This window comes from Dendrobium catenatum, unplaced genomic scaffold (genome assembly GCF_001605985.2).
Source record: "Dendrobium catenatum unplaced genomic scaffold, ASM160598v2 fragScaff_scaffold_963, whole genome shotgun sequence".
In the NCBI taxonomy this organism is placed as follows: Eukaryota; Viridiplantae; Streptophyta; class Magnoliopsida; order Asparagales; family Orchidaceae; genus Dendrobium; species Dendrobium catenatum.
In genome coordinates, this window is record NW_021319425.1 from 690214 (window position 1) to 703784 (window position 13571).

The following is a 13571-nucleotide window of genomic DNA, read 5'->3' on the forward strand; positions in this document are numbered from 1 at the left end:
GAACCAACGTCCAAGTGGCTTGCTGAAGGAGGGCATGAAATTATGTGATCATAGCTTGCCGCCAATGGTCAGACTTCACGGCTTGGTTGTAAGTAGTAGGGGTGGATGGAGAGGTAGTGTGAGTCAAGAGGTTAAGAACTTGCTTGGGTTTGTGTATGCCCGATTTAGACCTTGTCTGCATGTGGTGAAGAGGACGTCTGGGAGAGGTAGTTGGCTGAGGGGGAATAGCGGGCTGCAGATCTGGGTTGGTGTCAGGGTGTATTGTATCTAAAGGAGGACACGGAGCATTAGCAGGAGCACTGTGTTGGAGGATTTGCGGATGAGGAAATTGAGCAGAGGGGTTTGATATGGCAGAGGTGGGTATGAGGAGAGGTGGAGGGATGTGAGCATTTGGAGAATGAGCGTTGGAGCAATCGGGAAGAGGTATGTGCTTGTAAGGAAATTGGTGTTCGTGAAAGACAACATGGAGAGACGTGTGTTTTTCCCGTTGATGGATTGTAACATTTATAGCCTTTGTGAAGAGGGAAGTAGCCTATGAAAACGCAAGCGTGAGATCGCGGTGAGAACTTGTCGGAGGCATACGTGCGAAGCCAGGGATAGCATAAGCAGCCGAACGTGCGTAGATGAGTGTAAATCGGAGGAGTACCGTGCAGACATTGAGCAGGAATTTTATTGGAGATGGCTTTGGAGGGAAGGATGTTAATGAGATGGTTAGCGGTGGAGGTTGCCTCTGCCCAAAATTTGTGCGGAATCCCAAATTCATTAAGTAATGCACGAGTAATATCAAGAAGGTGGTGATGCTTGCATTCAGATAATCTGTTTTGTTCCGGCGTGTGGGGGAAGGAAAGTTGTTGCAAGATACCGTTATCGTGCAGGAAGGATTTGAAGGCGTGGCTGGTGTACTCGCCTGCATCGTCGGAGCGAAGGATTTTAGGAGTGGTATTGTATTGGGTTCAAATCGTATTGCAGAGTTTTTAAAGGTAGTGAGAGCTTCTTGTTTGGTGTAGAGAAAGTAAATCCATGAAAAGCTAGTATAGTCGTCTATAAAAATGATATAGTAGCGATATCCGTCGAGAGAGGTTAAAGACGCTGGACCCCATATATCTGTGTGAACTAAATCAAATGGCGTAGTGGTAACAGAGGTGCTTTTATTAAAGAAAATTTTGTAGCTTTTAGCCTTATTACAAGAATCACAGAAAACCATTTGTTTTACAAGGGCTAAATTCCGGAAACTGCCTCGCAAGAATGGAGAACGTTTCTTGGTTGGGATGTCCTAGTCGCGAGTGCCAGGGGGTAGAGGATTTGGTGGTGGTCGTAAGAGCGGCGTGATGACCGTCCGGTGGGAAGCTGAATCTGTAAAGACTGTTATGTAGTCGACCAAGAAGTAGCGGATGCTGGTCCCGAAGATCCTTCATGATAAACCCATTAGCATCGAAAGTAATTGATACAGAATTATCTTTAGTAAGTTTAGAAACTGAGAGAATATTGTGAGTGAGCGAAGGTATGTGAAGAAGATTGTGAAGACGAAGCTTACGAGTCGTGTCCGAAAGAGGAAGAAGACCCTGACCAGTGTTGTGTATGGGAAGCGTTGAGCCGTTAGCAATTGAAACATTGTCCGAACCTTGATAGGCAGTCGGGTAAGAGAGATGAGCGATATCCGGAGTTAGATGAGTAGAGGCGCCTGTGTCAAGAACCCAATCTTGGCTAGCAGCGGTGTTCGGAGTAGCAAAAAGAGCTCTAGGCGATTGAGTATCCGTCGGTGCGTATTTCGGATTGCTCCGGTGCCAACAGTTCAATGCGACATGACCGATTTTGCCACAGATTTGGCACGTAGGTTTTGCCGAATTCGGAGGAGTTGGAAGGTTGTGGGTGTACGTCGGGGTGGCAGTAGAGTTCTGCGGGTTCTTGGATTTGCCGTTGCGCTTGGCGTTGTAGTTGTGGCTGCGAGAATTGTTGGAGGATGCGGCATATAAGGCGGAGGCGGAAGTGTGTTCTTGATTTAATTCGTGTTGCAAATGAATTTCTTCATTGCAGAGCATGGAGTAGAACGTATCGAGATCGATTGGTAGAAGGGAGTTTCGAATCATAGACTTGAAAGAATTGAAATTAGGGGGAAGGCCGTTCAAGGTATGAAGCATTATATCTTCCGGATCGATTTGTGATCCGGATGCGGTGATGTTATCCATTATGGATTTGATGCGGGTGAGGTACTGCTGCATAGGTTGATCCTTCATCTGAACACGGTACAACTCGTTCTTGAGTTGCATTACCCGGGACCGACTGGTAGGCTGAAGTCGGCGTTCAAGGACGGTCCACGCGTCGCTGGCGATGGTGGACGTGATGATGTATGGCAGAATCAGTTGTGAGACCGTGGAAAAGAGCGCCGAGAGAAGATTGCTGTCTACTAAAAGCCATTGAGCATGCTCAACGGACATTGGATCGGCGGGAGGTTTCAAGGCGCCAGTGAGATGGCCGGCGTAGCCATTTGCCGTGAATTGCTGGGGTAGTTGAACGCGCCAAATTGGGTAATTCTCCGTTGTCAGAGGTTGAGGAGCTAAGTTTTTGATATTGGAAACCAGAAATTTAAGAGGCTGTGGTATGTGGTTGGCCATGGTGGTGGTTTAATCGGAGGGGGAGGAAGGAGGAAGAATATTCATCGATTCTTGATCTCCCATAGGGGCTTCTGATACCATGAGAGTTTGAAAGAAGAAGAAGCATAAAGAACAAGAAGAGGAGGAAGAAGATGATAACAGGAAATAAAGGCAAACCGGAAAATATTATTATCATATCCAGATGAATACAAAGGCCACTATTATATAGAGTAATAAGTGGCGTAAGTGGTAAATACAATAACCGTAAATACAGATAGCTTTTATATTCTAATAATTAAGGATATGAACAAATATGAGTCGTTATTGACTCATTTTCTTGTTGTCAAGAGTCGAGCCAAATTCGAAGCAACATCAACAATTACTTATAAATTTGCCTCCTGAAAATTAAGGTTGGTTTTGCCCCTAATTGTGGTGGCTTGATGGAAAAGATTGCCTGTAAACTCTAAATGCATCTAATGTGTTCATTTCACTGTTAATGAAGTATGATGATCAATTATAAAATTTAGGTGATAAATATATAAATTTAAATATTTTGAATGCTATTTATATTTTGGGTGCTATTTTTTTCCATGTGTTCCGTCGTCCGTGTTGAATCCCCTTGAATTTACATTTGTAATTACCAGACCTAGCGACTCCACTGAAACTGAAGCATGTTAGCGGCGGCGGCCGCTACGGCGTTGAGCCCATTTGTTATGTTTTCCGGCAAAAAATTTCGCTCTTATCCTGGCTTATCGGTTTCGTCTTCTCCTATACGTCACTCTCTTCGTGGCTCGTCTTCTTCTACGAGCTCATCGCCGGAGCTACAGAGAAGGAAAGGGCTGACCTCTGTGGCTCTAATAACGAGCGGTGCATGCCTTGCCCTAGCCGCAGCTGCGTGCGCATTTCCCTCCGCAGCATGCGCAGCCCTGCCGACGCTTAAAGAGCCCCAGAACGCTCTCTCCCTGCCGACTTGGGCCATTCATGTGTCCAGCGTCATCGAGTGGTGGGTAGAGTTTGAACCATCTTTAAGAATTTTTCCTCCTTCAGATTTAATTTTCTCTCTCATGCTACTTTTTTTTAATGAAATTGTGGGTTGCCCCACTAACTCTCTCATGCTACCTTTCTAAGAGGTTTATTTTTTTTAGTATTTGTTTGATCTGGTTAATTTGTTGGGTTTTGCTGTGAAGGATTACAGCCATGGCTTTAGTTTGGGAATACGGGGAAAAGTCGGGGTTTTCGGCTTGGAAAGGACTTTCCTGGGGAATGGTAAGTGACAACTGGAATCTCCATCTTCAGTGAATGTTTTATTCTGCTGAGATGGTCTGCAGGGGAAAAAATGGCTTTGTATGTTCTGACTAAATTTATTTTAGAATGTAAGACAGCAAGGCAATTCCTTATGTTTTGTAAGATATTAGTTTTTTCCTTGCAGACAAAATTATTATAACTATCTTGATAGTTATTTTATAGTGAGGGAGTGAGGGATGCCTTTTAGCTTGATGAAAATGCCTCGCGCAAAAAAAAAAAGGAAAAGTTTTACATCTTCAACTAAATTTAGCAAAGATTATACTGAACTATGTTTTCTCAGTTAACCCATCATGTTTATGTTAATTTATCTTGCCCTTTAGAACTTTGGAATTTCTTATCCACATTTTTAGGTCTACTTGGAGAGTTGTGTATTAATTTTTAAATCTTATATTCACTTCTTTCTTCCTGGGACATCTATTTGATATACCTTGGGTAGGAAATGTGCCTATCAAATAGTTCAACAAAATTTCAAAATAATTTGTAGACATAAGGTTATATGAATAGAAGTTGTTCAAAATGATTTGCAAATAATAGATTTAAGAGTTCATGCAACACTTAATTGGAACAAATATAAAATGAGAATTCATAATATTGGCCCCAAATAGTTGGGATAAGGCTAATGATGATGATAATATCATCATTATTGTTTTCTCAAGTAACTCCTATTTCTGATGTTCCTTAATTTGCAATTGAAGCTTCTTGTGAAAACGGAAGAGATTGTTTGTTTTACTATAGGCTTATGTATAGTTGTGTGTTAGATTATTCGCAATAGTAGAGATAATTTAGCATCTTAGGGCGCACACCCACATTTAAGTTAAAACAATACATATATAAGATACGAGATTCTTATGTAAAAAGTTTAGGAAGGGGAAAAATCATGGGATCTAGCTTGGTTAAAACAATTCCAATCTTAAAAGTAAAGGACTACTAGGTGCACCCTTCCCAATAACTAGAGAAGGTTTAATAAAATGTAATAAATTTGAAATGTAGGATCAATTAGAGTTTTAAAAATAAATACAATTAAATCTACTAATTTAGTAATTTTTTTACTAATTTAATATTTTTAATTTTAACAGTATACATTAGACAAATTATAATTAGAATAATTAACTTAGAAGAAAAAAAAAATGACTAAGCCTAAAAAAAAAAAAAAAAGCCTTTGCCTACCCTTCCCATGCAGTTCCCGCCTAAGCCTCCAATCATAAGAAAAAAAAAAGCCTTTTAGTCCCACACCGTGAAAGAGAAAAATAATTTGCTTTATATAATAAGACCTTTTGAAAAGGTTAGTAATTCTGTTGTATTCTGATCCGTGGCTGTGAATATACTGCTTGTACTAAGTATTTTATTATATAATAAAATAATTTTGATTTAATAGATAATTAGTGCTCGAGGCACGTGCCCCCATGCTGCATCCCCGCCCCTACCTCCGCCGTCGATCAAGATGCTGCACAGCTGCCGTCGATCAAGAAGCCGACGCGAAAACGGTTATGAGAAATCGGAGCCGGTTTTCCGGTTCAACAGTCGAACCGGCGGTTCGAACGGTCCGACGCGAAAACGGTTCTCAGGCGAACCGAAATCGGCCAGGCAGCCGGTTCGCGGTTCAACCGGTTGAACCGGCCGGTCCGGTCCGGTTTTAAAAGCCTTGGTTATTCCCTTTGTAGGAGAAGAGAATGTTCAATTGAGGAGATGTGTTTTGAATGTCGAACGTCAGATGCTGATTGCCATTGAATGATGATCAATGATAAATATATGAATTCGGGTAATGATGGATGGTCGACTTGGTCATTCCTTTTATATGAAGGAAGACTTTATGATAGGAAGACAAGCATCATGCAATAACAAATATTCTATGTTGGATATCAAGCGATGATGGATGGTTGACTACATATTTATCTTTATAGGAGGGGAGATTGGGCAACTAGGATGGCAATCATCAAACATTGGTCATTGGTAGGCTTTCAAAAATGATTGACATGTTATGTCATAAGTGGGGAGATGATGGGAATTAACTTAGTTGTTCTCTTGAGTCTTGACAAGTAGGGCGATTGGGAAGATGAGCGTTAAACATCGGTGGCTAACATACATCATTTCTTTCAAGTGTTTAATGACAGTAGACAAGAAACTTTTGAAGTTGAACGACATTGAGCGATCATGTTATTCATTTTCTTGCTAGAAGGGGTGATCATACAATTTAAAGTATGGATATCGGTGGTTGACAGGTGCTGAACATGGGTTGTTGGAAGGTGTCGTGTGACAATCAATTGGGAATGTCATATGTTAGGAGATGATGAGGAATCAACTTGGTTGCTCTCTTGATTAGGGGGGAGATTGGGCAACCAAGAAGATAAGTGTCATATATTGATCATAAGTTGTTAGTAGGTATCTCAACCGACGATTAACAGTGAATTTCAGAAGTGGGGTGATGGTGGGTAGAATGCTTGGTCGTTCCTTTGATAGTAAGGGAGACCAGATGATATAAACAATGGCCATCGAACATCAATAACTGATGAACATCATTCGTTGGCAGGCTTTAAGCAATGATTGATATGTTATGTAGGAAGTTTGATAATGGTGTGCGGTCGATTTGGCCGTTCTCCTAATAAAAAGGGATATTGCATAACTAAAAAGTCAGATGTCAGACATTAGTGGTAGATAGACTTCCATGATTGATGGAATAATGTTGAATTTCAGTGGCTAACAGATGAATTTCAGATATTGGATGCAAGTCATTAGTAGGCATCAAGCTATATGATTGACATACTATGTTGGATGTCAGGTGACGGTGGGTGGTCGACCTAGTTCTCTCTTAATAAGAAGGAATAATGGGTGGCCTGGAAGAAGAACTTTGAACATTAGTGATTGATAGATGCCAGTTGTTGGTATATTTTAATAGAAGATGGGTTGTCGACTTCACATTCTTCTGATGGGGGGGGGATCAACAATCAAGAATATAAGTGTTGGATGTTAGTGATTGGCGGGCAGGGATGTCAGTGATTGACGGGTGTGGGATGTCAACGACTAACTAGCTTCATATGTTCGTGATTGATGACATTTCAAGCATCAATAGTTGGCAAATGTTGGATGATAGCCGATTGTGAATATCAGAAGTAGTTGATGGTGGGCAGTAGCTTAATTGTTCTCTTAATATGAGGAGAGACTTAATGGCCAGAAAGATGAGTGTTGGATGTCATTGGTTGTGAGTGTTAGATTTTAGTTGTTGGCATGCATTGGATGATGCTGGATTGTTTATGTCTAAAGTTGGGCAACAATTGACCTTCAACTTATCATTCTCCTGATAGGATAGGAGATTAAGCAATTGGAAGATGAGTATAAAAAATATTTGATTGATTTACTTCGAATGTTGGCCTTTAACATACATGTGTTGATGATGAACTTGTTATCTTAGAAGACGGGTGATGGTGGGCGACTCAACCATTCTCTTGATATGATAAGAGATTAGGTGATTTACGTCAGGTTTTGGTGGTTGGCTCCTAATAAAAGGGGAGAATGGACAACTAGAAAGTCATGCATCAAGTATTGGTCCTTGATAGGCATTTGATGACATTTGAAATGGAATGTTAGAAGTCAAAGAAAATGATTGTTTTTTCATCAGCACGCACGGCGATACTGAGCGATTGACTTGTTCATTGTCTTAATAGTATGGAAGATTAAATAACTAGAAAAACATGTATTAGATATTACGGGTTGACGAACATTGCATGTTGGTCATTGGCATGCATCAAAAGATGTTTGATGGGTTATGCTAGAAGTTGGGTGATGCTTGCCAATTATGAAAATAGTCTATTTGCAATGCAAAGATAAGGTTGCTTGCAAAAATCTATCCCTAGACCCCGCATTGATGGAAGCCTTATATACAAGGTAAATTGTTTTTTGTGGTCTTCATAGTTATATGGAGTTTTTCCATTTGTATGAGATTGCATTTTAATTGTGCATTTGGTGCTAAGTCTTTCTAACTTATTGTCTTCTGACATGCACTTTAATATGATTAAGAATGTTTTTATCATGCAGGTTCCACTTCTTGGTGGAGCTATGTGTGCATGCACATGGCATTTCTTCTATAACTCTGAGTCGCTTGAGGTGATATGAACTTTTACCTAATTGTATGGCTTATTTTGTTCTCGAATGTTAGATAGGTAGACTTAGTGAGGAGCCTGCTTTATAGCTTCAAGTCCATTCATTTAGTTTTTCTATCTTTTGGAAGAAGAATTATTTGCGGAGAATCTAGTAGCTTTATTTTGTTCAATTTTTATTGTTTTAAATAAATTTTTATTTGCAGTGCGAAACGGGTTTATACATGAAAATGTCGGAGTAACTCCAGTTGCATATAAGATTAGAGAGAGAGTCGCCTTAGATGATTTGGTCACAGAAAACATTGGCCTTTTGATGACCGAGTTAGGAGATTAGATGTATTAGATTTGACCTATGTTAAGAAATGTAGAGGTAGAACTAAAAAGACTTGGTTAGAAAATATTAGAAATGACCCTTTTATTAGATTTAAATGATAATTTGACTCTTAACAAAACACAATGGAGAAAAAATATTCATATAGCCGACCTCATGTAGTGGGATAAAGGCTTGATGTTGATGTTGTTGTTGTTCACATTTACAAAAGGAAAAATAAAAAAAACATAAAGATAAACATAAGGGAGTACGAGACTAATTAAGAATAAGAGAAGTCCAAAGGATCCAACAAAATGCTTCTCATTAAGAATACAATTAATAGTAGATGTTTTCATCGCTTTAGCATTATAAATTTACAAATAAGCAACGTTATGATGTTAAAACTTAAAGATATTCTTTTTTTTTTTTTCGGTCAGAAAACACCTAGCATTTGTTTTATTTCAAATAGTAAAGGCGGAATAAAAATATGATGTATCCTAAAGTTCTTTGAGTTCTATCTTGATATGAACATATATTCATGAAGAAAAAGCTGCATCCAAATTATCTATAGATGTGTTTTTGCTGAAAAGAGAATAAAACCTCCCCAAATATTTGACTTAGAATTGCAACCAAAGAAGATATGGAATTCATCCTCTATTTTATCTTCACACCTGGCATAATTAGCATTATTTATAATATCCTTATCCATTAAGGAGATATTGCTAGGAATTGTCCTCATAAAAACAAACCAAAAAAGTGTTGAGATTTTGAGAGTAGTTGGATTCCAGATCCATGCGATTGAAGCCGATGCAGGATGTCCTGATTAAGGTCCAATTTAAGTTGTTTGGTAATCGATAAAAATAATTTCCTTCTATCCCGAAGGTGAAAAGAAATGAACTTTTTCTAGAACCCATGCCCACCTTTGGTTAAAGAAAAAAAAGGGTCTTAGTAATATCACTAGTTCTGTCTGAGGGGAAAAGCTCATAATTGATAAGCAATAATAGAAATATTGATCCAATTATTTTTCCAGAAGATGCTTGTATCATTGGGAACTTTCGAATTACCATTTAGATAAAAAATTGTGAAGCAACTTGTTAGGAAGTAATAATGTAGAATAGAGAAATGTCCCACTGAAAATAGAAATTTAACAACTCACAAAGTAGATTTTGAGAAGGTATTAGAGGAATAATAAAGGAAATCACTCTTAATTGGATAGTAGATGAAAGAAACAAGCAAGATCCGGCTCTCCCAATCCCTAGCCGATGGCTAGAGCACAAGCCAACTAAGAGATAGCAAATTTCAGCCAAATTCAAAATGCCTTAACCCTAGGAAAACATACTACTTAATGCATACAATCCAAAATAAAATATCTAAACAACTCCTACTTTGAATATACCTCCCTCCCCCTAAATCCCTCTAAAATTCTTCCTAATGGGCGCTGCTGGGCCCCATGGTTTGGGCGGCAATAGGAGGGAGCAGAATTTTGTTCCGTGTCACCTTATGTAGACACGGGCCGGTCAAATGAACGATCTAACAATACCTCCCTCCTAAAGATCCACCTTGTCCTCAAGGTGGAATGATGAAAATTTATGCTTCACCTTCTTGTAAGTTTCCTAAGTGGTGTCATAATCGGGTAGGTTCTTCCATTTGATCAACAATTCCTTGATCCATTCTTCTCCCTATCGCACCCCCTTAATTCCAGTGGTTCTACCACCATTTTTAAATCCTCCGTCAAGGTCACTGATAACTTTGAACTAACTGCATGCTCCCCAATAGTTCTCCTCAACTGGGAGACGTGGAACACTTGGTGTATGGTAGCGGACGGGGGTAACCTCAATTGGTAAGCCACAACTCCGATCCTCTCTAATATCTCGTAAGGGCCAAAGTATTTTGGTGTTAGCTTTTCATTCATATTGTTCGTTACTATCCTTTGTCTGTAAGGATGGAACTTCAAGAATACTCTATTCCCAACTGCGAATTGGAAGTCCTTCATGTGCCAATCGATATGTTTCTTCATAATTTGCTAGACCCTTAGCAGGTGCCTTTTTAATTCATCCATCACTCTATCTCTTTCATCCAAATACTGCTCTACTGAAGAGACTGACGTGCTACTCTGCCCAAAATGCACCAAGTGTGGGGGGTCTCATTCGTACAACACTTTGAAATGAGTTATCTGGGAGGCCGAGCGGTATGACGTGTTGTACCAGTGCTCCGCCCATGCTAGCCACTTGCCCCACAGCCAAGGTTTCTTTGAAGAAAAGCATCGTAGGTAAGTTTTCAAGCTCCTATTTACCACCTGTGTTTGCCCGTTTGTCTGAGATTGGTAAGTGGTGCTCCTCTTTAGCATTGTTCCCTGCAGCCTGAATAATTCTCTCCAAAAATGACTAAGGAACACCTTATCTCAGTCCGAGACTATCGACTCCGGTATCCCATGCAACCTGAATACCTCTCTGATGATGTTGCTGCCACTGTAACTACCGTGTAAGGGTGCTGTAAGGGAATGCAATGAGTATATATACTTTCTCAATCTGTCAACCGCCACTAAAATCATCGTAAACCCCTCAGATCGGGGTAGTTCATCTATGAAGCCCATGGTGACCTCCCACACTCGGTCTGGAAGAGCCAGGGGTTGAAATAGTTCCCCTGGCGCCATAGCCATTTACTTGTTTCTCTGGCATACCTCTCACCTAGCCACCATCTCCTCCACATCCTTGTGTATCTCCTTCCAATACAATTCAGCTACCAACCTTCTGTATGTCTTCTGCACAGTGGAATGACCTTCAACAGCGCTCCCATGGAATTTATGCAGTAGGTGGGGAATATGAACCGAGGTCCATGGCATCACAAATCTCCCTTGGTATAGAAGTATCCCTCCCTCTACAGAATAACCTGGATGGTTGCTCTCATCTTTTAGTAGATCCATCATAATCTTCCCCAGCTCCACGGCCTATACACTTTCTTCTTTGATAAATCTCCAATCTACCATCAATAATACCGAAATGGCCTTCTTCTAGAGTTCCCCCATACATCTAGATAAATCATTAGCCGCCTTGTTCTCTTATCCAGGCCTGTATTGGATCTCAAAGTCATAACCCAACAGCTTGGACAACCATCTTTGATGCTCCTTAGTCACCATCCTCTGCTCTAACAAGTATTTCAAGCTCCTCTGATCTGTCATGATGATGAAATACATGCCCAATAAGTAAGGTCGCCACTTCTGGATTGCTAAAGTGATGGCTATCAACTCTCTCTCATAGACTAACTTCTTTGGTTGTCAATACTTGGCTGAAATAGGTTATGAGTTTGTGATTCTGCATAAGTATTGCCCCCCTCCCCCCAATTTGTATCTTGAGGCATCAATCTCTATTGCAAAAATCTACTTGAAATCTTGTAGGGCCAACACTGATACTATGGTTATGGTTTGCTTCAATCTCTCAAAGGCTCGGGTAACTGCCTCTTACCCACAAGAAACTATCCTTCTTCAACTGCTCCGTTAGTGGGCAAACTATGGAGCTGTATCCTCTCACAAATCTTCTGTAATATCTCGTCAACCTTAGGAAACCTCTCAGCTCTCTCAGGTTCCTAGGTATAGGCCATTTTTGCATTGCCTCAATCTTGGCCTGATCGATGATTGCTACCTCCTGAGATATCACATGGCCCAAGTACTCCACACTGGCCTTTGCAAAATAACACTTCTTCAGGTTGGCCTTTAGCTGTTGGTCCTATAAAACTCTAAGAATACCCTCAATTGCTCCAAATGCTCCTCCTCTGTTCTGTTGTACACTAGAATGTCATAAAAGAAAATCAGTACAAACTTTCGTAGGTATGGTTTGAATACCCTGTTCATAAGGGACTTGAAAGTGGTAGGGGCATTGGTGAGGCCAAATGACATCACTAAGAATTTGTAGTGTCCCTTGTGTGTCCTGAATGCAGTCTTCTGGACATCCTCCTCTCTCATCCTAATCTGATTGTAGCCCGACTTAAGATCCATCTTAGTGAACGCTACTCCACCACATAGCTCATCTAGTAGCTCATTGATCACCAAAATAGGGAACTTGTTCGGCATAGTCTCCTTATTCAAGATCTGGTAATCCATACAAAATCTCTTGCTCCCATCCTTCTTCTTGACCAATAAGACTGGGCTTAAAAAAGGGCTTACACTTGGCCTGAGGATCTCCGCCTTCAACGTCTCTTGGATCATCTTCTCAATCTCATCCTTCTGAATTTGGGGGTAGCGATAAAGTCGAGCACAAATCGGTGACATCCTTTACCTCAAGGTGATGCTGTGCTTCTGCTCCCTCGGTGGTGGTAAGCCTTGAGGCGGCTGAAAAATCTCACTAAACTGCTGTATGAGTGGTTGTACTAAAAGATGAATGTCCCCCTTCCTCTAGTCTGCTCCCTTTTAAGCTCTGTAGTTCCACTAGAAATCCTCCCCACACCTCCTTTATGGCCCTGACTATGGTTTTGAGAGACACCATGGCCTTGGACAACCTTGCATCTCCCTGGATCACCACCCTTCGTCCCCCCACTACTAGCTCCATCTTCAGTGCTTCCCAATTGACCTGGTATCTCCCAAGGTCTGCAGCCACTTCATCCCCAGGATAACATTAGTGCTCCCTAACTCCAATAGGAGAAAATTCTCCCTCACCTAAACCCCCTGTATAATTAGCACAACTCCCCTACGCACTCCTCTACCCATCTCCACATTCCCAGTGCTCATCATCGCCCCATATCCCCCGATGTTCACCAATCTCACCCCCAAGTGGTCAATGATCTGGTTGGAGATAAAATTGTGGTTAGCCCCACTGTCGATCAGTACCATCACCTCTTTGTCTGCTATTTTTCCTTTCATTTTCATGGGGTGATTTTGGGTGAACCCCCACTGGGTTTAAGGAGACTTCGACCATGTTAAGATGCAATTTTTCTTCCTCTACCACTGTCACGCTCGCACCTCCCTTCTTAGCTTCCTCGTCATCACAGACAGTGAGAACCTAAAGAGTTTAGTTTTTACACTTGTGCCTTGGCGTGTATCTCTCATCACATCTAAAGCACAATCCCTTTGGCCGTTTCTCCTGTAGATCCTTTTCAGTGACCCCCTGAATCTCCCTCCTCCTATAGGTCTCTCCTTTAGGACCTCACGAAGGCTTCTCGGTGTTGGTCCCTTGGGAGCTAAGAAAGTGGTGGTCATCCTGTACGAGCCTTTTGAACTATTGCCTCTAGCCCCTCTCTCCAGGTATTTTTGGTCCTCCATTAGCTGCGCTAGCTCCATAGCCT

General features: G+C 41.0%; 1 protein-coding gene across 6 annotated transcripts in view; it reads left to right on the forward strand.

Moving 5' to 3' along the window:
- The first annotated feature begins 3191 nt into the window (after positions 1–3191).
- LOC110093159 overlaps positions 3192–13571 on the forward strand; it is a 32788-nt gene continuing 22408 nt past the window's right edge. For 4 of the 6 annotated variants that reach the window (XR_002302672.2, XR_003701706.1, XR_003701705.1 and 1 more), the window contains exons 1-3: positions 3192–3594; positions 3779–3857; positions 7926–7994. Coding sequence is in view for 2 of the 6 variants with exons in the window: in XM_028697533.1 (XP_028553366.1) it covers positions 3263–3594; positions 3779–3857; positions 7926–7994 (480 nt within the window). In the remaining 4 variants the exon portion in view is untranslated. The remainder of the gene's footprint in view (positions 3595–3778; positions 3858–7925; positions 7995–13571) is intronic. The other 2 variants (XR_002302677.2, XM_028697534.1) reach the window with 1 other exon arrangement.